Below are 24,124 nucleotides of genomic sequence, written 5' to 3' on the forward strand. Positions count from 1 at the left end.
TGACGCTCTGCTGGTCCCTCTGATGCTGGAACCCATAAACAACTGGAAGCTGGTGCCAGGGCAAGGGCAGCATCACACCTGTTGTGCCAAAAGTCCCCAGAGGGTATAGGGAGAAAGGAATTGTCAGGGCAGTTTGCAGACAGTGTGGGGGAGGGCACAGCTCTTCATGTTGTAACTGTAGCCCCAAATCTCCACCTTAGTCCTGGACCTGAAAGCAGCCCTCTGTGCTTGGTGGTCAGAGGGATCGTGGGCATACACGGCAACAGCTTGCTAAACAGAGATCCTGGAAATAAGCCAGAAGGTCCAGCTGGGTAGGAGGAGCTCCAGGTTCCCTGGAAGTGGCGGCCGTGGTCAAAGAGGACAGGGAAACATGGCTCTTTTGTGGGCAGTCAGGATTTGATATCAGGGAAACATTATGGAGACAGGGCAATTGTGACCTTGATCTTGATATTGTGGGGCAGGAAGTTCTGCTTGAGGAGGTGGCCTTGGGATTGAGAGACAAGTTGGCTTCCAACCATATGTGCCTTCAGATTCCCATGCCTCTGAAATCATTTTTGCCTTTGGGTGCAAATTTTTTGCCCCTGAAGTATGCTGCTAGGTACTAGAGAGATTGTGGTCCTGGAGGGATTGTAGTATGGCATTTCCTTTCCGCCTCTCTTGTCCTCCTGTTATCAGCCTGATTCTCAGGCTCTCAGAGCCCCGCGGCTTGAGTATGAATGGGAAATGAAATTGTATGTCACTCAGGAAATCAAGACTCCCTATAAGGAGCACCGTCTGTATGCAGCAGACTTCTATATGGGGACTTTATTAAAAAGGGTGTCAGAGCAGTGATGGGGCTTTGCACCTGAGCACAGACAATGGGGCATAGAGGCCATCCAGCCAAGGAGACCCTAGCAGAGTTGAGGCCTTTAGCCCTGTGGTGCCACCACTGTCCCAGCCTTTCAGGAGGAGTCTGACACCTCAGAGATATGCTTTTCTGAGATCCTTAGCATCTTATTGGAAGTGAGATGGAAACAGGCTTGTCTGTGTGTGTGTCTGAGAAAGAGAGAGAGGGGGGCAGACTGGGGAGGGAAGTATTTTATTATTTTTTTCCTAGAGGTAAGTCTGCCCAACAAACACTCAGACCAATGAGCCACACAGTTACTGGATCAAAGTAGTTTAAGTCATTTATTTTTAGACTGTACCAGCATGTTTGGTTCTGGGGTCCAATCCCCAAATTCCAGAAAAATAAACTAATGTGAACCACATGCACTACGGGAAGGCCATTCCGATGTGTCCATGATCATGCGGAAAGCCGGCTTAGCATCTAGGACAGGGGCTTGTGGTGTGGAGCAGGGCCGCACCCTGGAGCAGCTGACAGCAGCTGGCTCTGAGCCCTCCCCGGGGCTGGGGAGAGGGCTGAGGCCAGGTCACTTGGGCCCTGTCCCTGGATGGCCTCAGGCCCATTATTGCTACATTTGCTACTTTGCTACTTTAGGGCCCCTGGGTCTTACCCAGGGCATACCTTATCACGGGGTGATTCTAATGAGTAGGTTGCTGGCATCTGCTGTTGCCATGGTTACTCCAGCACAGTCCTCTCTTCAGAGGGCCCCATAGTGAGTTATTAGTGATTTGTTTTGGCCACTATTCGACTTATGCCATAGTCTTTGCTATATATTCAGTGTGGGCAGGTCCTTTTAAAGACTGGTGGCACATTATCTTCCCCCCAGGGCTCCCAGTTCCTGCACCTTGCTGGAACACTTCCCTATAAGGCATTCCATGAGGCTCAAAGAACAACAGACCTCAGTCCTTTCCATTTTCTGGAAAGGCTTCCTGGTAGTGGTTTTTGAAGCCCACACAATTGGGACAGGATGGGTGCGATGCATTTTTTTTTTGCTGGGGCTGGGTTTGAACCCGCCACCTCCAGCAAATGGGACCGGTGCCCTACTCCTTGAGCCACAGGCGCCGCCCGGGTGGGATGCATTTTAGGAAAAACATCGTCTTCCACAATCAGCAAGGGAGACCATCGGATGGCAGGCTCCTGGTGTGGTGTCCTGTTGGTGAGGTAGTTTGAACATACCAGGAATCCTGCCAGGGAAAAAGCCCCTGGCACACGTCCCCATGTGTTCAGCTGGTCCAAGCAGCAACTCAAGAGTTGAGAGAGGTCCCTCCCAGGGCATGTGCCTGGTACCAGCCTACTCAGCAGTGGCATCCCTGGAGCACGTGCCCAGCTGACTGCACTGGGCCCCGGCCCGGCTTTGTTCCTGGGGAGCAGCAACACCTTCCCAGGAGAACAAAGCTGATGCATCACTTTCTGGAAGGGCAGGAGCCTTTCCCCAGCCCAGAGAGTTTCTGCAGTGTGGGGCAGGCCATCTGGTTGCTGTTGTGCAGCTGAATTTGCTGGCTTACACGTTTTGCTCTCCCTTTTAGTGTATTTCAGTCAGATGCCAATGCGTGGCGCCTTGTGTGTCTGATCTGAGGGGCAGGTGGTCACTCGTTAGGGCTACTCTCGTGCTCCAGTTGCAGAGGCTGCCAAAATGATGTTTGCCCTGTTGCCCTCACAGGGGTGAGTCCCAGGCCAGAGGCCACCTCCAGTCAGGGAGCTAAGGCAGCTTCTACAGGGCAGGATGGGCAGGAGAAGCTGCTTTGCTACAGGACTGCCTTCAAAATTCTAATCTAGTCTGAGTCTTTGGCTGTGTAGACCTGGCCAGTAGGGAACTGGCCAAGACCAGATTTTCCAAATGCATGACAAGGTCTGCATGGGAGATCACCTTGGACTGGCCAACTTGGGTGGAACAGCCTTGTTCCATACCTTTCTTGCAAGCCTCTTGCTTGATCTCCTGGGGAGCACATGGTGGTGGTTCCAGACTGAGTGGCCTTACTTGGGGGATGGGTATGGGGGGGTTATTGCTCTGGGCTTGAATCATCTGAAGCGTCCTTACCTCTATGAGTTCTATTGACCCTGCCCTATCTGGATGTCCCCAGAGGTGTTTGGAAGCCTTTAGCCTGCTCCATCTCAGGGCAATGGTTCTCTTGGTTCTGGGTATTGGCCCTCTGGAGACCTCCAGGTGAGGCTAGGTCAGCAGGAGAAGGAAGCACAGAAGTCATGCCAGGGGAGCCAGCCCTGCTGTGTCTACAGCCTGACTTAGCATGGCCCCGCAGCCCATGGGGCGGGGCGGGGAAAGCCTGGCCCTTGCCCCGAGTGACTGAGGGCACAGAGGTGTCTGCTGCTTACCCTTTGTCATAGCCTACACCTGGGTGTCAGCACAGTCTGGGGTCCCAAGCAGAGAAGAGCTTTTGGGGGACAATGTTGGGGGAAGATCAACATGGACTGCAATGTTATTCTTAAATAGAAGGCTTATAAAGAGAAAGGGGATAACAAAGGGTAGAATGAGGAGAGGGGAAGTAAAAAAAAAACCCTATGCCTTAGGAGGGGGCTTCATTTCATTCATTCGCCCATCATGAATGAATATCTGTGAAGGGCCAGCTTCTGCGCCAGCGTGCGCATGTCTGGCAGGAATCTGGGTCTGCAGCTCTACCTTTGGAGACCCTCAGAAGACTCAACATATGGCCCATTTCTAGTTTCCAATCTACATTGGAGAGAGAGGCACTCTGCCAGTGGGGGAAACCGAGGCATGATAGCCAAGAGCCCATGAGCCAAGAGCAACAACGTGAAGACCCTGAATACCTGCGAGGCTTTGCTGTGAGGATGGAAGGCTGGTGCCCTGGAGATGGGGCTGTGTAGAAAGAGACCTGGATAGGACTCAGACGTGGGGGCAGGACAGATGGGCCACAGGGAGTCCCCAGGAGGCTGGGACTGCAGACAAGCAAGGGTGGAAGCCTTTGGTCACCACCAGCTGGCGACTTTGGCTACATGAGTGATGAAATACCAGTGATTACTTTTTTGCTTCTGTGTTTCCTGTTTATACACTCCCAAGGGAGACTTTTTACCTATGGCCAAAAATAGATCAAAGGAGGATATAGTCATAGCAAGTGGGGGAGTGAGTGTCTGAATTTGAAAACAGGTTCTGTCTTTGGGCTAACAGTGTCACAATGAGAACAATGACAATGGTGACAGCATCAGCTACCACTGGCTAATCACCTACTCGGCATCAAGCTCCTGACTTGGTGCTTTACAAACACTCCCTCACCGCCACATTGGCAAACAGTCACTTAGACACACACACACACACACACACAAAGGGACTACAAGTGGATCTTCTGCAGGCTTTGTTTTCCCTTAGATGACTGGTTTAGTGGGGATGCCTGGGAAGAGGACCACGTGGGCCTGTTCCCTCCATAGCCTGCTCAGCCACAGCTTCAGATCCCATTGTGATTTGACCCTGCAAGGGGCCCTGCTGACCCTGCAATCCAGCCTCCTCCCAGGCTGGGAACCCTCCCAGCTCCCGCCTGGGGTTGCCAGAGGGGACACTCCCAATGGCCCCTGAGTTCACGGCCGTATTTATTTTGAGTAAAACAGGAGGGAACAAACTGAAGAGCAAGGGGGAGAAAACAGAATGGATTGTGAAGTAACCATTTTTAAAGGATGGTCATCAGAACCTCAACAGCGGTTGAAAAGAAGCTCTGTCCTCTACATCAGTGCTTCTGGAGTGCTGAACCTTTGAGACATTTGAGAGGACCAGAGAGAGGGCAGCCACTATGTTAGCGGAGACCTCTCTGAAAGCTGGTCTCCAAGCTGGTGGGGAGACCTGGAGGGGAGGCCAACCAGGAGGCTGCTCTAGTGCTGAGGACGTGATGTGGGTATTTTATGTAGGAGTGATACAAGGGTGGCCACAGAGACTTGGGGAAGACAGGTGGCAACTGGGACGTGGTGGCTGTAACTATGGTGGGTGCACCAGAGAGAGGGCAGGGAGGTGATGATAATACTGGATGTGCTCTTGTCTCTCTTGAGTTTGCCAGAAGGTGTGACCCCCCCCCCCACACACCAGACAGCAGGAGGAGTGAGGATAACATAATCTCAAGTGATAATCAGCACAGGAACCTACACGGTGTTCTCCCAGGAAGGAGTTAGCGTCAGGGCAGTGTTAGACCACAACCGTGCAAGGAAGAGGGGGTTGTAAACAGGGGCCTCCACTGCCGACCCCAGGCTCTTTCTTTCTGATCTCCCTGTTCACCCACCAAGTCTCCCCACTGTCACCCTTCATCGCCCTCACTCTTTCTCCTTCACAGTGACCAAATCTCCTCGTAAGGAAACTCTGTCTGCCGACGTGGATCGCCGCCGCCCGGCCGTGGGGTCCGCAGGCCCGGTCAGGAGGACTGCATCAGGCTGGTGAGGCGCTTGCCCGCCAGTGACTTTCCCTGCAGAGAGACAGCGGACAGAAAGGCACACACAGGTGCACACATACACACATACATACACAGATAGAGACAGAGACAGAGAGCCAAACAGGTGAATTAATTGTTGCATGAGCCACAGAGGCCAAACGACCAACCAACCCAACTGACCTCCTGGATATTCCATCTCTAGGTGTGGGAGCCTTCACTTGGGCAGGTGGAAAAGTCAGGACTCCAGGGAGGTTAGGGGGATGGGTGTTTTCCTGGCACTTCTTTCGGCATGAAGGAACTTTACTTACCAAAACCCAGGCATTTAAACCCTTAGGAAGAGCATTTCCTAATGCCCATGGGCTGCCCCTGAACTTGATTTTATTCAAGTAGGGAAGGAAAAAGTGGACTAGGGACTATTGAGGTCAGGCGGTGCGGGTGGGTGCGTGTGTGGCCCAAACAGATGGTGGCTATGGATCTGGGTGATTAGAAACTAATGCATTAACTAGTCTTAAGAAGGCAAAAGACCCATGAATCCTGTTTGAAATGCAGGAGGGACACACAGGCTTTGGCCCCTCTTGATGTCAGGTTCCAGGGCTGTGACAGTGAAAGGATGTCTGTGGGGGCTCTGTAGGACCCAGGGCAGCACTCCTGCTGTCTTCTACGTTCCATCTGCGGCAGCCAGAGGCTGAGCTGATCACCCCCCGCCCCTGCGCCCCCCCCCACCACTAGAAGTGCACAAGCCCTTCAACTACCACCTGTGCAGCAGTTCTTAAACACTAAAACAGTGAACTGGACCCTGAGCCGTGGTGAGAGTCCAGCTGTCAGCATACTGAGAGGTGGCTGTGAGTCCCCGGTCTAGGAGGCTGGGCACCAAGAGCAGGGCGGAGGAACACTCTGCTTATGTTCCTTGACATGGTTTGCGCCCACTCCCCGGCTCACCCTCTTTAGAAATCCATATCACTGGATGAGGGTCTAGAGGAGAGTGTGGCTGGACCCAAGCAGATTGATCACTGCATCTGGGAAAACACTCCAAACCCATCCTCTTATTGACAGCGGGTCAGTGACACCATCGCCATCTGTGCAGGGTAGCACGTGACTGCTCGCCACCAGGGGCTGCAGGGTTTAGTGGGGAAGATTGCAAGGGCCAGCAATTCCTCATGTTCATTTCCAAGTGGGATGTGAGGGCTCGTCTTGTTTACTGGGCTTGGCTGCGTGTGAACTAGATGTAATTAAAAACAATTGATCAGGTTTGCAAAGCCTGGTAGGGTACTCAATAAACCTACTGATTGATGAATTGATGGGTAATGGGTATGTCTACTAAATGAACAACACAGGCTCTGAGTTTGCTGGAGGCAGGACAATGTGGCATCTGCCTTAGATCCCCACAGAGGGACACGGTCAGCCTGACTTTGTGAATTCTGATGGCAGGGATGGGAGCTTGTCCAGAAACAGAGCTGCCCTCAGGAGCTGTCAGAAAGTGTGCCTTTCCCTACCTCTCCTTGCTCTGTTTTTTCCCTTTTGTCCACTCCCATTTTCACTAGGGAGACAAAATCTTTCATTTTTTTTAATCCTCTATCTTAAAAACACACTCGCACACGCACTCATGCACACAAAATCTTTCCATCAGCAACCTTATCTGAATCTTCAAATACACGAAACTTAGCCTGCAGCAGTACACATTCATAACTAGCCTAAGGATTTTTAATCAGATTTTTTTTCCTTTAAAATCCTGGTTATAGCAGCGGTCTTTCAAAATCACTAAAACAAGATGGCTGCTCCTTTGTCTAGAGGAGTTTAGGTCCAACAACAGCTCTTAGAAGGCAGCGGCTGACCTTCAAGATTCCCCCCAAACCCGGTTCTGCTGTGCACCCCACACAGTCCTCTCCTTGAGCGCCCTTCCCTTCCTTACACACAGCAAGAGACATCTGTCTTCCGGCGGGTTCACTGAGAATGGGCCTTCTTGGTGCAGGACTGAAGGCAGGAAGCATAGGGGTGTGTGTGGGGTGCTTTCTGGGAAAATGTGGGGCTGCTGAGCCTGGTGTAAGAACAGGCTCCCCAGCCCACTGTCACCCATGTCCACCCCTGCCCTTTAAGAGAGGCAGGAAGGGGGTGCTTTTTGCTGTGTTAACTATACACCAAACATCTGCCCCTGCCCTCCTCCGATCCTGTGTCCACTAGGGTCCCAGATTAAACATCATGGCCCCAGATATATATATGTACCGGGTTTATTTTACATAGAGTTTAAGGCTCTGATTTAGCAGCTGGTGGGTAAGGGAAAAAAATCCCTAAAGCTTCTGAATATGAGTATGTTGCTAAAGTGTTATGTTAAAGGCCCAGAGACAAAGAAGGTGAGGTTTACTAGTTGCCCAAACCCTCATTCCAGCTTCATCCTTAATAGCAAGGTCATTTGGGCTGAACAGGGGCTGGGGGTTGAGGGAGGTTGAAAATTCTATTTCTAGAGGATTATGGGTCTGTTGATTTGTTTTTGGTGAATTTGGCCCTGAGGCTCTCCCACTCTGAGTCCCTCCCAGTTCTACAGAACCTACCAGGCTGGGCTTAGAGGTGCTAATTAATCTCTTCCTGCCTAAACCCTGAAGCTCAGTCTCACAGCTCAGACACCAGAGCACCTGTGGCCAGACTATTACCACTGCGTCCCCCAACTGCTTCCATTTTCCAGGTCTCCAGGGTCAGATGGTGCAGCTGACCAGCCCAGGGGCACCTAGGGACTGTTCCCACCCTCTCGAGAGCGGATTTGAGCTGTGCGGCTGGCATTTTTGCCTCTCTCTCCCCACTCCTGAGCTCACACATTTACCAAATGCCAGTTCTGCTGCTCAAGATGGAGGTCACAAGGGTTCAGGTCGGCTCCGGGAAGCAGCTCAGCCCAGCTGCAATCTACCGGCTACCCGGCAACCTCCTGGGCCAGCGAGGGTAGGCTCCAGTTAGAAGGCGGTTAATCATGCGGGATGCAGGCCTGGCTAGATGCCTGGCCTGGGGCTTTGGGGAAGAAATCCTGCCATCACACTTGGTGCAGCAGCTGCCTCCTTTCTGCAGAGCTGAGGCGCTTATAGTTTTCAGTGATCAAAGTGAAATGTGACAGCAGAGGCTACCTGTGTTCAGAGATAGGCTATCCCAAAGCACAGACCCCTGTGGGCTCACAGGAGGCTCCCGAGGCTCTTAGTTGCTCTGCCCAGAGAGAGGAGAGCTCCCTACACCTTCTAGATCTCCGTCTTCCCTCCTGGTCCTCTTATCCAAGCCTCCAGTTTGGGTGATCCTGAGGGAACCACTTAGGAAAGGGAATGGTAATTCTTTCTGCCTATGCCTGGAATTTGCATAGTTACAGAGGAAGCAGTTTTTTTCAGGGTGTGAATGTGTGATGTTCCTCAGTGCTGGTCAGTCGGGAATGGATCATGGTGCCAGGAAACTGCAGCCAGCTCAGCCTGAGGCCTTGGCGTAGCTGAGCAAAGCAGCTGAGGATGGTTGAAAATGCTATTAGCAGGCAGCCTTTGTCCAAGTGAAAAAGTATACAGTGATTAAGAACTGAGCTGTAGAAGGTACATTCCAGGGACACCAAAGCTTTGCATACAGACAAAGCGCTTTTCACCTTCAAGACATTTGGCAAAGTGTAATCCAGTGGAATTTGGGATCCTTCAATTTCACGGACCATGGGCTTAGTGCCGGGTTCACAAACACCCACACGCTCAACTCCCACCCTCCACTCTGATGAATCGTTTCTGCTCTGCAGCCATCTTGATGGCTAGATGCCTGGAAGAAGGTACTCATGGCATCCTTTGTTTCTGAAAGGAAACACACAAAAGGAACAGCTTCCTTTTGTGCAGTACTTTAAGAAGAATCAACATGCTGCTTGACATGCTGTGGCTCTGTGCATCGCATGTCCAGATATTAATCAACAAAGCATGCACTATCTGGGTGACCGCGAGCTTTTGCCACTTACCTGGGAGAGTGATGCTAAACTCTTTGGCTGGGAGGAGGGCTGAGGCCCAGAGAGTAGCCCTGGGGGTCAGATGGCATATCAGGGGGCAGCAGAGCCCAGCAGTGGGGGCCCCAGAAAGGCCCTCTACAATGCTACAATGCTAAGGCAGTGGAGACTACTAAGCCTCTGATGCGATTCTCTTGCTGATTTGCCCAGTGACATAAGACCAAAGTTACAGATCTCAAGTCCACCAAGTCAAAATCTAGGCTACTACTGGGAAGGAAATCAACCATGGTCGCCTCTAAAGAAAAGGAATGAAACTGATTGGAAAGGGACACGAGGGAACTTTCTTAGGTGCTGGGGTGCAGGTTACATGAGTGCCTGTGCTTGTCAAATTCTTTGAGCCATACACTTCAGATCTATCCACAAAAAATGATTAGGAAAACAAAAACCACCACTCGTACATCCTCTGATGGCGTTTCCCGCGCCCGACTCCTTCACAGTGGCGAGGCCCATCTCTGCCTTTGGAGAAATTGGGTTCTTCCCCTTCAGGACAGGAGAAACCTGGATTCCCGTGCTGGGATGACCGGAGCTCTCAACAGAACTAATTTACAACACTAAATCTAGCCTTTCCTGACCCAAATCAATGTCATTGGTGTGACACACAGGCATTTTTCATTCTTGCTAAAGAAAAATGATGTTTTCCTGAGTAGGGCTCACCAAGTGTCCTCCCCAGGCACGAAGTGGGGGCCCCAGAGAAACATTGCCCTTTCGTGGAACGTGAAGGTCACCTATGTGTCCATGACACTACAGTTCATAAAAGATGTGTGTGTGTGTGTGGACTTACAGGCCTGGGGGTGGTGGGCTGAGGGAGGCATGCTGGGGAGAGAGGTGCCTGAGAGCCAAGGGGAAAGGTCAGGGGTTCTGCAGGTGGGGAGGAACCGAGGGCTTAACTTCATCAGGTGACTCCCTGGAGGTTGCCACCCCTTATGCCCCTTCTCCACATAACAAAGCCAGACCAACGAGTTTAAAAGAGAGTATAAGGAGTTCTGTGGTATTGCCTTTCTCAATAATGTTTAAAAGTGGGGGAAGAGAGAAAGTGTCATCTACTTGGGGGAGTTTAAAGGTCTGAGAAACTCTGGCAGGGGATGGCAGGAAAATCCACGCATAATATAGAATAGTTTCAAAATACTTCTAGATTCTTCATCTCTTATCCCTATTCCCCACCTTTGTGAGGCAAGGTGGAACAGATGAAATGGAAAAACGAGGATTACACAAGGTCCATCCATGGCATGGCATCCATGCCGAGGAGCACGGGAAGGCCGGGGCCATTCCTGGTTTCGCTCCCTTCCACGGCGACGGGGGCAGGGTCCGTGGCAGAGCCTCTCCTCAGGTCTGTGTGACTCCCAGGTCCTCACCACGCTTTCTAATCTCTCAGGCATTGAAGGGCATTTTATGTGGTTTTAAAATATTCTCTTTATTGAAAGTTTTTATAAGAAGATAAACCACAAACATAAAACAACACCTATATTTCAAAAAAATTCAGAAACAGGTGAAAAGTGAATAAAAAATAGTTCACTGGCTAAGGAATTAACATACAGTACACTCATGTATAATTAAACTCAGGTCTAATAAAAAAGAAATAAGGACTAGGAGCCTGTGCAAGAGTAAGACTCCATTCTACAAAAAGATAAAAAAATTAACTGGGTGTTCAGGCTATTCGCAAGGCTGAGGCAGGAGGATCACTGGAACCCAGGACTCTGAGGTTGCTGTGAGCTATGATGAAGCCACTGCACTCTAACCTGTGTGACAGAGGGAGAATCTGTCTCAAAAAAAAAGGACTATGATCAAAATGAAATAATGGATTCTTTAAAAACTGCCAATGGCACAAACACCCAGGCTTTGCCTCATCATTGGTGGGGTTACGGAATCTGCCTGAACACAATTCCCACAAAATGTCACTGAACCATCAGCGAGTTCAGGCCCCTTACTCTACCCTGGACCAGCAACACTAACGCTGTGGTTCTCAACCTGTGGGTTGCGACCCCTTTGTGACAGTGAAAATAACATCGCAGCATTAGGAAGGTTGAGAACCATTATACTAGTGCTTCTGAAATTTAACATTTTTGAATTTAGAGAAGATGAGTTACTAGTTCTCCTATTTGGATTAAATACAAAAGGACCAGCCTATCCCTGGCTCTCCCAGGACTTTTCTCTTTAAAGTTCTTATTCTGTTCAATGGGGTGGCATCAACATGGCATACACCCTCCCTTCTCTGGGCTCTTATCTTTAAACTGCCCAGGTCTTGGTGGTGGCAGGGTGGGGATAATCCCATGATCAGGGACACAGGGCAGTTACTAACAGCTCTCCACAGATTGCTCCTTAAGAGGACTGAGAGCTGGAGTGTAATCCTGGGGGTCAGATGGCATATTAGGGGTAGCAGAGCCCAGCATTGGGGGTCCCAGAAAGGCCTTCTATCGTGCTGAGGGAGCAGATACCACTAAGCCTCTAATGAGAGTCTCTTGCTAATTTGCCCAATGACATAAGTCCAAAGTTACAGATCTCAAGTTTACAAATACTGGCCCTAATGTCCATAGCATCCCTGCCAGTTAGGTGTCTGGTAAACACCACCAAGCAGAGAAGGAAACAGACTCCCACCGAGCTTGAGTGACATGCCTGAGAGCCCACAGCTAGTCAGGGGCAGGGCCGAGTGGGGACCTGCACACCTTCTCCTTTGCACATGGCCGTCACTCTCAAGGAAGAAGGCAGATGGAAACTCTACTCAAGGACTAAGGATCCAGGCCCACCCACACTAGGCAACCTCTCTGGACACCATAGGCTCATTTTCTCAACCTCTCTGAGAAAGCAACGTTAGCTCCTGAGCACACTTGAAGCCATCCCCGGGGTTTCTCCCCTGATGAGGCAATCTCTCACCCCATCTGGGGATCCTGAGAGAAGGGCGGTACCCTCTTCTGTCTGACAAGTCTGGCAAAAGGAGCCCTGGGCTATGCCCTGAGGTCATCTGGGCTTGATGCATATGGATTTAAGGCTGTTGGTCAGGACAGGGGATGCCACCATTGTTTGTGGCTCTGTGTTATGGGGGCTGATGCCTCTGGGAACACACATGGTGACTGTTCCAAGGAAGACAGAAGCAGGTGTGATGTTTACCTATCTAACCAGGAGCAGGCAGCGGGACCTTACTCCAATTAGCACCAACATTACTTCAAATCATTCCAGGGCAAGTGTCTAAGTTGGGGTGCCACCCCAGCCAGGTGGGAAGCCCGCCTCCCCAGTGCTGTTCCTTGCTCCTCTGACCTCTACCCCCACCATGCTCATCACTTATGGGGCTCTTGGCAGAGGCCGACTTCTGCCTGCTGGGTTTGGTGAGTGATGGGGGACCTTCCTCATAGCCCTCCGAGCAGGGCCAAGGAGATGGAATCCAGTAGGGATACTTTGGACAGCCAGGACTCAGCAGCTGAGCCCCACATTCACAGTAGAACGGCCAGGACAGACTCCCTGGCCTCCTTTCCAAGTTGTGTGTTTCTATTTTCCCTGCTGCTCTTTATCCCTTCCCAGTGGAAATACCCCCCTTTTATGCCAGATCTCTGCCCTCATCCAACTGCACAACTCTGCTGCTGTTTCCACACTCAGCTTGCAGGAAGCTGTTGGTGGCCCCAGGAGTGGAGTTCTGTCTGCAAGACCCCTCGTGGCATGGCCTCCAGTGGCCACTCGATGCCTGTCCCTTCCCCTTCTCCTCCTCCCCAAATGTACTTTGGCATCTAAGCTCTGATTCACTTCAAATTAGGCAAAGGCTGAAAGACTCTAGGAAACAGGGACATGGCTGTGTTGCTATTGGCAACAACTTGATGCTACTTTTATCCAGCTGGGAAGTTCAAATAACCCTTGACTATGACTACAGGGGAAAGTGCCGCGACAGCTCAGTAACTCAGGGGGGTGGGCAGAGTAGCAAGAGAAAGTCACCTATTTGGCAGTGCGTGATTTTCCCGAGAACCTATGAGAACTCCAACTCCGTCCTCCTAAGGGCAGTTATCACTTCACTCCTTAAACATATTCAGTCAAGACATGCTTATTGGTTGGGGTCCATGATAAGCCAGTTGCCAAGACAGAGCCTAGAAGGTATAGTCAACCTGCTCACCCTCCAATCCCCCTAAAAAAGCACAGTACCTCAGTGACCATCCATTCCCCTCCGAATGCACATGTGAAGGGGGCCGGCTCATTTCTCTTTTCTCCCTCCTGGCAGGAATGCAACTCAGCAGGCCTTTCTCCCAGATGCACTCCTAACCCGAAAACGTGCAGTGGCATTTTCAAGAAGTGCCGTGATAGAAACTTGCGTTGTTGGGATTCCTAGCCAAAGGGAACCTTCTTACTCTCCTACAGATTCTTTCCACATGTTGCTGAGATATGTTGGGTCCCCAGGGGACAGTGGAGGGTCACTGTTTCCCAGCTTCCACCTCCCCGGGTGGTCTAGCAGGTTGAGATGTGTGATGTCTGAGTTTCCTGCAGGACTCAGGCCTGGGCCCACAGAGGAAGAGCTATAAAATCTTTAGCCTGGAGATGAAGCCTGAGGATGCTGCTACTGGATTTAAAAGCATCTTCAAAGGTGGGAGGCATTTCTGTCCTGTTCTGGTACAGAATGAGGAGAAGCGAGCTCCTGGATCCATACTTAAAGCTCCTGGGATGAAGGACTCATCACAGCATCATTTCTGGAACCCTCAGCTCCTTGTTTCTTAGTGAGGAAAAACTACGGGTGCAAGAAATGTGCAGAAAAAAGTAGGGACACCAAGAAATGGGTGCTGCTGACTTTCCCCAGAACCAGGGCATGAAGATAGGAAGGGTGGGCAGAGCGGAGGCCATGGACAAACAGGTGATCTCTTTTGGATTTTGGAACGCCTTCTGTGCAGAAAGAAGGATCCCGAAGGTTAGAGAGTGTGCAAACGCCGGGGTCACTCACCCACTGCTGGAAGGAAGCCACCTCGGGGGTGAAATGCAGCGGCCATTCTGACTCTGCGCCAGCAGCACTGGGCAATTGTGTTTTTAGGAAGGGAAGTGAAGAATAACTTAACCAGCTGAAACCGTGAAGACCTGTGGCTTTAGAGGAGCCCCTGCCCAGACCCGCACACAGGGGCAGCAGCATGCAATCCACACGGCACGGGCCTCAGTGGGTCAGCAGTGGATGGTTGTGCACGCACCATGCGCTGGACACCGAGGCGAGCGTCAAGCAGGCGCCATGCACCGTGCACCGGTTCACGCGCACGCTTCCAGCCCCGGCGCTCACAGAAGCGTGGCATGCAAGGCGCGGAAGCATCGCGTGATTGGCTGTAGTTTCATGTCAGCTCCTAAGACGCCCATCCTTGGCAAATAGTTTAAAATGAAAGCGTTTACCTTAAAATGCATATACGTGTATAAAAACTGAATATTCCCCATAAAAAAGCCTCCCACTTGTGACAGTGGGTGTGGCCTCTCCATTGTTTCTGGGGACACTGCAAAAGCAGAAGGATCCTCGCCAGCGGGACTGGTTTATCCAAGGATTTCAGAGCACCCTCGCCACTTGCCTCTGACTTGTCTGGTAAGCTCATCTTGAAAAGAAACCTGTGTTCATCTGGCAGATGGAGCAACCAGACTTGCTGAGGGAGCATTACTCAGGGGGGACCCAGGCAAGCTCCTCAGAGACGAGTGTTTCTGGGAATGAGGAGTCTGTCCTGGAGACGGCTGCGTTTGGAGTATTGGATTCCATGTTCTTATCAGGGGTAGAAGCATTTTTCATCTATGTCTTACAGCTGGAGGCATCTTCCGGTCCTGAACTCCTTAGGGGACCAAATGCCAGACCCCACCAACATCTATAATGTGTGACCAGGGCCTCTGCCTGCCTTGCAGCTTCTCAGAGGCTGACAAGCCCCACACCTCCCACAGCTTCCTGGAAGGTGCTTGAGGGCTCCCAGAAATCAATCACAGAGCAGAAGTTGGCCTGCTGGGCACCACAGTCCCTTCATTCGCAGGGAAAACAGAGTAACTACCTCTCTGAGTTGACATTCAAAGTAAGCCAGTAATAATAGTTACCTTTATTGAGTAGTGACCATGGGCCAGGCCCTATAATAAGTGTACTTGGCATACGAGATCCCCACTCACCCACCCTCAACCACAAAAGAAAGATGATGATTCCTACCTTGCAGACTATGTTGGAAATTAAATGGGGAATAAGTACAGGGCTAAGCATGGGCTGCCAATAACACTGAGAGCTGGACCTGCTTGGGCACATCATGTAAACTGTGCTAAAGCACTTTATGTGTTTTTCCCTCAATTAATTCTTTACTCTTATCTCCCTTTTACAGATGAGGAAACTGAGCCTTAGAGCAGCTGCCCACGTCACACAGCTAAAGGACAGGGTTGGAGGTGGACCACAGGGCATCTCAGGCTAAGCTAGCATGACAGCAGAGCACTGTGAGCTCCACTGAATGGCAGCACTTGCTGTCACCCCCTCACTTCATGCTGTCACCTACACTGACACCTTGCCCAAGGTCTTACCCTAATATCAGGTGGAGAAAAAGGGATTGAACTGGGCTGCCTGTCTCTGGCTTAGCTTACTTCTCTGCGTGGACATAGTTCTCATGGGGCAAAGCAAGCAGGTGGTCTTCTTCCTTTTTTTTTTTTGTAGAGACAGAGTCTCACTTTATGGCCCTCGGTAGAGTGCCGTGGCCTCACACAGCTCACAGCAACCTCCAACTCCTGGGCCCAAGCGATTCTCTTGCCTCAGCCTCCCGAGTAGCTGGGACTACAGGCGCCCGCCACAACGCCTGGCTATTTTTTGGTTGCAGTTTGGCCGGGGCTGGGTTTGAACCCACCACCCTCGGTATATGGGGCCGGCGCCTTACTGACTGAGCCACAGGCGCCGCCCAAGCAGGTGGTCTTCAATAGTGGACAGCAATGCTATTGGGGAGACTGTCACTGCCCGGTTTCAACGTCTAACTCTAGGTGGTTAGTGCTGCCCAGTCACAGCCCATCTCCTTTCTCTTTCAAGACAAGGGCAGTGAGATAAGTGGCCACCATCAAGGTAAGGAGCAGCCTGTATGGCATTGCCTCAGTCATGAGGGACCAATCAGGGCCCTCCCCAAAACATGCTCTGGCTGGAGCAAGATGCACGTCACTGTGCAGGCACCTTTGCAATCCCCAGGGAATGTGGAGATGAAGGGGACCCTGACATCAGAGCTGGACAGACCTGCTAAAGAACAGGTCGGGGGTCTGGTCATCCCACACTCCTTCTTGGTGGCCTCTAGAGAAGATAACTATTGGAGAAAGCTGTGATTGAGGGCTAGCAAATAATGAGATCCAAAGCTGTGTCATTGCCAAGGAAACCTCCACCAAGCGTGTGACCACCGGCTCGTGACCGCTGATGGATGCTAATGGATGACTCCTTTACACATTTAGAATTATGAATGCCCCAAAACCTCCCAGGATCATCCAGGAAGGAGAACCTATCAGGATTTCCCCGCTACTTCTGCTACAGATCAGAAGGTTGGGTTCAGTTTTGTGCTGGATGCTCCATCTCCATTTCCCAACATAATCTGTTGTGATGCTAAGGCTTTCCATCCTTGCTTGCAGGATGCCTTCTCCTACTAGGCATGGGGGTTCAGATGCACCATGCTCTTGGTGCAAATGAGAGCGGCCAGGGGCAGGGTTTACACCGGTGCTCCAGCCCTGTGAATGAGTAGGGTGCCCTGGAGCCCTGCTCCTCATTCTTCCCACCTCTCACACCCAGGCACCAGTTGTGCCTGACGGTTTTAAAGGGACGTCTGAGAGAACTTAGCAATAATCAACTCTGATGGGGCTTTCTCTAGCTTTAAAAGTGTCTTATTAAAACTTTGCTGACTTTACCATGATCGCCATGTTTAATGAGAGGCCTCAAAGAATCTGAAAGTAAAAGATGAAGAGAGAAAAAAAGCCACAAGCTGTAATCACCATAATTATACAATCCCACGATGAGTTGAAAGCAGCCCTGGTGAGGCCCAGAGAGGAGGGAATGTCATCTGCAATTGGGCTGGTTCTTAGGACAGCTGGAAAGAATGTGACATGGACCCCTGAGTCGGGTGAGGATGTGGCCCTGGGCAGGGCTCAGAGAGCAGGAGCCTGGCAGGGCAATTTCTCCTCTATCTGAGGTCTCTGGGGGTATGCTCTGTTCCTGGCCAGACTGTCCACCTGGAATCTGCAACTGGCATTGTGTAAAAGGCAAGTGCACTTACTATCTTTTTTGCTTTTAGCAAAACACGATTTTTGGATGAGAACTATCACAGGCCAAACTTTCTGCGACCCGGGGCCAGGGCACCTCACGATTACAGTCTCCCCACCCATGCTCAGCCTCTGCATTACAGCCACCAGCCTTCCATGCCAACAGGCACCTGTGTCCTCCACTTGCTAACCTCCTTTTAGGCTGCCCTATTGCCCAGAGCCCAGCTGCTGCAGCAGCAAAGGGCTTAAGAAAAACAAACAAACAACAAACAAACAAAGGCAAGGATGACATGTGAAGGGCAGTAATTCCACTTTTTGACAGTGCCCCTAGCTTTGAGTTTGCCATTATCTGGCTTTTTCTCCCTCCAGGCAGGGTCTAATCTGAATCTTTTGGATTCCTCCCCTCCAAACTCAGCAAGCTCCCTTCATAAACTCCATTCTTCTTTTCCACAACTCATTTATAAATTGCAGTATGAAATGCAGTAAGACTCATTTAAGAAATATCCAATGCAGTGTAGGATTCCTGTTGCAAGAGACCAGGGGACCTGGTGCAGAAGGTGACTGCAGTATCCTGGGCCCGCCACTACTGCGAGTTTCCATTCTGTTTCTGTAAGCCCAGAAACTTGAGGATGTGGGCTCATGCTCCTTGAGGTGACATAGTCCATTGCTGTGGAGTGGCTTCTGTTAGAATATTTTTACTATTTTTAGTAGAGTAACATTCCCCATAATTTCTAGTCATTTCTTCTAGTTTTGCTCTCTGGAGCAATCCAGAAATGTCCACTCGTTCTGGAAGAAAAATGCAGATAGATTTCACGATGGGCGTCAGGTCTGGAGGGGGCACCTCTGCTCCAGTTTCTTCTGACATGGCTTCCAGAGTCCCTTTCTCTCCCTAGTTATTTTCTTCTGAATGTTCTAGTTCCTGATAACATGTAGGGCAGCAGTTCTCAACTTGTGGGCCTTGATCCCTTTGGAATGTATTAAAGGTTCGCGGCATTAAGAAGGTTGAGAACCACTGATGTAGAGGATTAGAACCAAGGCTTACTCTAGTGCAGCGGTTCTCTACCTGTGGGTCACGACCCCTTTGTAACAATGAAAATACATCCTGCAGATCAGATATTTACATTATGATTCATAACAGTAGCAAAATTACGGTTATGAAGTAGCAATGAAAATAATTTTATGGTTGGGGGTCACCACAACATAAGGAACTGTATTAAAGGGTCGTGGCATTAAGAAGGTTGAGAACCACTGCTCTAGAGCAACACAAAATTCCTCTCTTCTCTGACTGTTCACCTGGCCTAAAATTGCCTGTTTTTAAGTGGCTTCATTCTGCTTTTTCCATTAAGCAAGCCCAGAATAGTTTTACTTCAATTATAGTAAAGGCAACAAATGCTATCCTATAGTTGTGAAACTGAATTTTTTGAAAACATAAACATTATCTGGTAAAATTGTATGTAATTGTTTTTGACCCCTTATCCCAGCTGAAGGAGATGCTTTTCAAATACAATTCCAAGGTATGCCAAGTGGGCCATACTTTCCAGGCCTGGATCTTGGAATATGGTTGGCTTGTTTGTCTCGTCACCCAGGTTATCAAAAAGGATATTGGCTGGGCCATGGCTGGATTGTCTGGCCTACGACCAGAGCCTGCCTTTCCAGCTGACACAGATGGATTGACTTCCCGCTCACCAGCCACTAAGACCCGGAATATACTCGCCTTGCCTGTATATAGGCAAACAAAAGGAAGTGGAGGTGGGCAGGGAGAGGGGGCCAGGAGAGAACATTTCCAACTCTGCTGCACTACTAACAGGTCACGAACAAGTATCTGCTGGAGCAGGGGATGCAATTATTATGGTTACCATCCTACACCAAGCCAGGGGATGTGGCGAGTTCTGGCAAAACATTACATCAGCAAGGCCCATGCCCATTTGAGGCCATGGGGCTGTTGCTCAGGCCGACAGGATTTGACCATGATGAGATGAGATGAGATGACAGAGCATGGAAGAAACCACTGCTCTGTGGGCCCTGGCCACTGCCAGGTGGCTGCACACTTCTACCCTGTCTTACCTTCCCATCCAACGTGGGGTCACCAACCACACACCTAAGGTTTTTTGTTCTATTGGCTGTTGGGCAAACACCACAAAACTGAAAGTCCCACTGGTCTCTGAGCTCCCTTGCAGTGTTCCATGCAGCTGCACCGCAACATCGTATAGACTATCCCTCCCTGTGAGCGCACAGCTGCCTGGCGCCCAGAATGCTGCCCCTTCCTGACATGACTCAACCTTGGGAGACTCAGTAGCTGCGTGAAAGAGAGGAAGTGTGCCTGGTTCTTGCACCAGGAGATTGTTTTGGGGGGAACTCACTTCTTGGCCTTTGAAGTCCTTAGACCTTAAGCTCTGTGACTTCCCTTTGAATTCTCCAATGTGGACAATAGGCAGAGCTGGGTCTCCTCTCTGGACCTTAACGTTGGCAGCACTGTACCCTTCCTAGGTGCCTACCATCAGAATCTTCTCTTTTCTGGCCCTTCTGTTGTGATGTTGCTGCTCTCCTGACAGGGACTGAAGCAGGTTCTGTCCTGTCTGTCTGTCCCTTGGCACAAGTGACAAGGAGCAGGCTGAAACCCCAAAGCCCATCAGCCCCTTCTACAGTGAGAGCACCTTTCTAGAAGGGCGTCTCTCCCGTATGGTGTGGCAGGAATGCAAGGCCATGTCAGGCTGCAGGCCACCTCCTAAAATAGATCCCCCACCTGGCACGTGCTCATGTTTACCCCCAGCCTGCCTTGCTGGCAACTTGGCAGGCTTGGCAATTTGGATCAGAATCCATGGCTATAAACACACAGCTGTGCCTTTCTGCCTTAGAGAAGTCTGATTTTCACTTGACTGCCTGGCACATTGGGCCTGGGGAGGGCAGGAGAGGGTCTGGGTGGGGGCAAGGGAGGCTGGAGGGGCAGGGAGGGAGTAGCTGCTCTGCAGGGACCGGCTCATCCCACATGTCCGGAGGCTGAATCATCACCACAGGGGTTTCTCTCCGAGTGGACGCTCTGCGGGGAAGGCTTTTTGGCTGCTTTTGGCTGACAGGTTGAATCATCAGCTACAACAGCTGTGTGTTGGGGGAGTCCTCCTTGTGAGAGAAATGGAAGGGTCTAGGGCTTAGTGTTTCAAAAACGACAATCAACTTCTGGCCCTTTTTGATGAATAAAAACCTTACCTCGCCCCAGAGTTTCAGAGAGACCCCTCCCTCATCCTTGCCATGGGAATCACTTTGTCACTGTATCTTCTCTGTACCCCACCCGCCACGATGATTCTGCTTCTTATATTTTATAGTTTGTTTATAAAATATAGATTTTTAAGTTTTTGTTTTCCAGATAGAAAATTATTAGAATAAATATGCTTTTTCTAATTTTACATGGAGCCAAGAAAAGAGAGGATAGAGATCAGAGGAGGCTTAACCTGGTCTTAACCAGGGACTTAACTGTTGACTGTAACCAGGACAACACCGTCTTTCATACCCTTTCCCCATCTCTAAAAGAGTACAGTGACAGGCTGATCTAGGTTCCCTAGGGAGCCAGAGTGTCTGGTGGCAGGTGAGAGCAGAGTGACTCCAGGATTCCCAAATGCTCACATTTCATTCCTTTTCATGCCCAGGGGACCCTGGGAACCCTGCAGTGCAGACAGTGGTGTGGCCACACCAACCTAGTGCCCACCCTTCTGCCCAGCTGACCTAGACAAGTCTCTTCCTGACACACACAGCTAGGCATCCAGACAGAGCTTAGGGGTCACAGAACTGGCCAGGTGGACAGGTGGAGGCCTCACCCGCTGTCTTTGTGAGTACCCCCATCCTCAGCTGCTCATGGTGTAGGAGTGAGCTCATAACACCTGAGCGGGGGCTGCCATGTAGGTGCAGACAGCCTGGGGTGCTTGTTCCTCCCGCCAGCACTTGTCCAGGGGTTGTAAATACACCCATCTCAATTCTGCCCATGGTTTATTTCCCAGCCTCAAGGGGAGATCAGGTAGCTTAACTGGAAAGAAGGCAGCACCTCTCTGATTCTACAGGATGATTCTACAACTCAGCAGTCTCAGGATGGAGAGAAGAGACCCTCAGAACACTCCCTGCTGGAAGGGGCCATAGACATGATCTAGCTCTAGTCCATGTCATACAGAGAAGAAATCCAGGGCCCAGAGAGGGTTAGTGATTTGCCTGTGGTTACACAGCCAGCAAGCTGAGGCCGGAAGCAGAAGCCATTCACTCTGCTTAGGGGCTGCTGAGGTGTTTCAGAGCCCCAGGAGTTGCCCTTGCTGCTCAAGAGAGGCAGATGATCATCTTTGCCCTTTCAAATACTGCTGTGGATGTCTGCATCCATCTCCAGCCAGGGCCATGGTTTCACTACAGCTGATCTCCATGCTCTGAGATGGGAGAGGCTGGCACTAATGTCTGTGACCCCATAGTCCTAAAGGGGTCTAAAGATTGTTTGTAATAAAAATTAACCACTGTGAAGCTGCTGGAGGCCTGAAAAGATTTTCTCAGCTGACATCAAAGCTGGGCGGAGTCCGCTGAGTGTGGGTATTACACTCATTCCACCAGGGCGAGCTGTGAAATGCTGAGGGGGAGGTAAGCCCCAGGGAAGGAGTTCCACTGCTGGGCTGGCCAGGTTCTCTGCCCTCTTCCTCCCCTGACAGGAACTTGGCACTTCACTTCCGGACTGGAGCTGGGGGGTTTCCTGCGGGTCTCTCTGGAAGGGGGGAGGGGGGTTGTTGACGTCTGGCTTCATTAGCTTTTCCTTGGCTTTTGGCTGGGGAGGGAGGGGGAGAGGGAGGGTGAGTGGCAGCTGGCTCCCAGAGCTTCCTGCTATCCATCTCACTTGCCTGCTGCATTCCTTGGAGGCCAGGACAGGAGAAACCTGCCTCAGAGATGCACTCTGCACTTACCAAGCATCCCTCAGCTTCTGGCCTTTGCTGCTGCAATCCCAAGGAGCACCTTGGCAAAAGCTAAACTCCAATGTTTTCTTAGGAGGTGGATGAACGCCTGATCTTCATCTCTCCTCTCCTCTGTGGCCTCCAGAGCTTACCTAGGCACCAGCAACCTCATTTCCCATCTTAGGAACCCAAGGCGGAGGCTCTCATGAGGCCAGCTGAGGTGTTGACCCCAGGAAAGGCCTCCAGAAAGCCCGGTTTCTCCTAACTGATGTGCCCTCCCTCTCTGTGATTTCTTCCCGGGAACTGTACACAAGGAGCCAAGGACTTTCTCCAGCTTCTCCTGCAGCCACTGTCTCCAAAGGAAAAATCACATGTTGCTATTGTGGCTTGGCTGAGGGCTCTTGGCTCCCTCCCATGCACCTTCCTTGGTTCTCAGCATCAGAGTTAGGTCTGGGGGAGGCCCTCACCCCTTTGGGATAGATCCTGGGGAATCTGAAGGAAAAGGCCCACCTAAAAGAGAGTATGTGGTGGGCTAGGGTAGGACAGGTGAGTGTCTCAGCTCTGGGCATCCTTGTGTACCCTTTGTCACTTGTCAACCATGAAACTAGGGAGATGGTAGCTTGGCCAGAGGTATCAAGAAATGGTCTTCAGTTAGAGAAGCTGCCTTAGGCTTGGTGCCTGTGCTTAGTGGTTATGGTGCCGGCCACATGCACCGGGGCTGGTGGGTTCGAACCCAGCCAGGGCCTGCTAAACAACAGTGACAATAAAAACAAAAAAATAGCCAGGCGTTGTGGCGATCACCTGTAGTCCCAGCTACTTGGGAGGCTGAGGCATGAGAATAGCTTAAGACCAAGAGTTTGAGGTTGCTGTGAACTGTCATGCCACAGCACTCTACCCAGGGCCACATAGTGAGACTCTGTCTCAGAAAAAAAAGAGAGAGAGAAGCTGCTTTATATCCCTGCATAATGAGTCTGAAGAAAAGGTATAAAGTGAGGCCAAGGCAGCCCACTAGGCAGGTGTTTCCTACTGGGAAAGGAAGCTTCCCAGGAAGTTCCCAAGGAGCAGGCCTAGGGAGAGTTCCTCTGGCCCATGGCTATGTCTGCAGATCCCCGGGAGGTGTGTTCCCGCTGTTTCTCCTCCTGAAACTTAGGCTTCCTGGACAGTGGTGTGGCTTATTCACTGCACAAGGGCAGCTGAGGGTCAAACAGGGGCTGAAATCCAGCCTGTGTTTCCCTTGACCACCTGGGCCCACCAGAAGAGGTCCTGTTTTCTGTTTTGAATAAAGGCACATTATAGGCTAGCTGTGCTCTGTCATAGACCTACTTATACTTGGTTAGAACCTGGGCCCCCCCCCGTTGAACGGGAAGGATTTTAGATGGGCTCCAGTTTGCCAAACACCGTGATGCCTGGTACAGCATTCCCAGACGTACGTGGACTTTCACATTCAAATCCGGGGTGACTTAGAATGAAACTTCCAACAGAAGGAGAAGCTCACACAGTGCTGATTCTACTGACGGGAGATTGCCTCCTACACCCAAACCAGGATGGGCCTAGAAGCTTCTGTGAACTCCAGTAAACTACTCATTAGGATCTCATGTAAAATGAGGGGGCATCTTTGGCCTTCAACAGACAATAACCCCATGTCAAAACACACCTTGAGAATTCCAAAGAACAATTTGCTTTCCCCAAATGCCTCCTTCTTTTCCAAGAAAAGAAAGAACATTTGCAAGTTCTGGGGAGAAATTATGGATTCAGACGATATAGCTATCCAGACCAC

General features: G+C 50.8%; 1 protein-coding gene across 6 annotated transcripts in view; it reads right to left on the minus strand.

Moving 5' to 3' along the window:
* Nucleotides 1-1,196: 1,196 nt before the first annotated feature.
* RGS6 (regulator of G protein signaling 6) overlaps nucleotides 1,197-24,124 on the minus strand; it is a 645,323-nt gene continuing 622,395 nt past the window's right edge. For 4 of the 6 annotated variants that reach the window (XM_053602701.1, XM_053602704.1, XM_053602703.1 and 1 more), the window contains one exon: nucleotides 1,197-5,298. In XM_053602701.1, the coding sequence (XP_053458676.1) occupies nucleotides 5,248-5,298 (51 nt within the window). In that variant the 3' untranslated portion in view covers nucleotides 1,197-5,247. Of the gene's footprint in view, nucleotides 5,299-14,168; nucleotides 14,236-24,124 lie in introns of all 6 variants that reach the window. The other 2 variants (XM_053602700.1, XM_053602699.1) reach the window with 1 other exon arrangement.

The sequence above is a fragment of the Nycticebus coucang genome, chromosome 9 (assembly GCF_027406575.1).
Source record: "Nycticebus coucang isolate mNycCou1 chromosome 9, mNycCou1.pri, whole genome shotgun sequence".
NCBI lineage: Eukaryota > Metazoa > Chordata > Mammalia > Primates > Lorisidae > Nycticebus > Nycticebus coucang.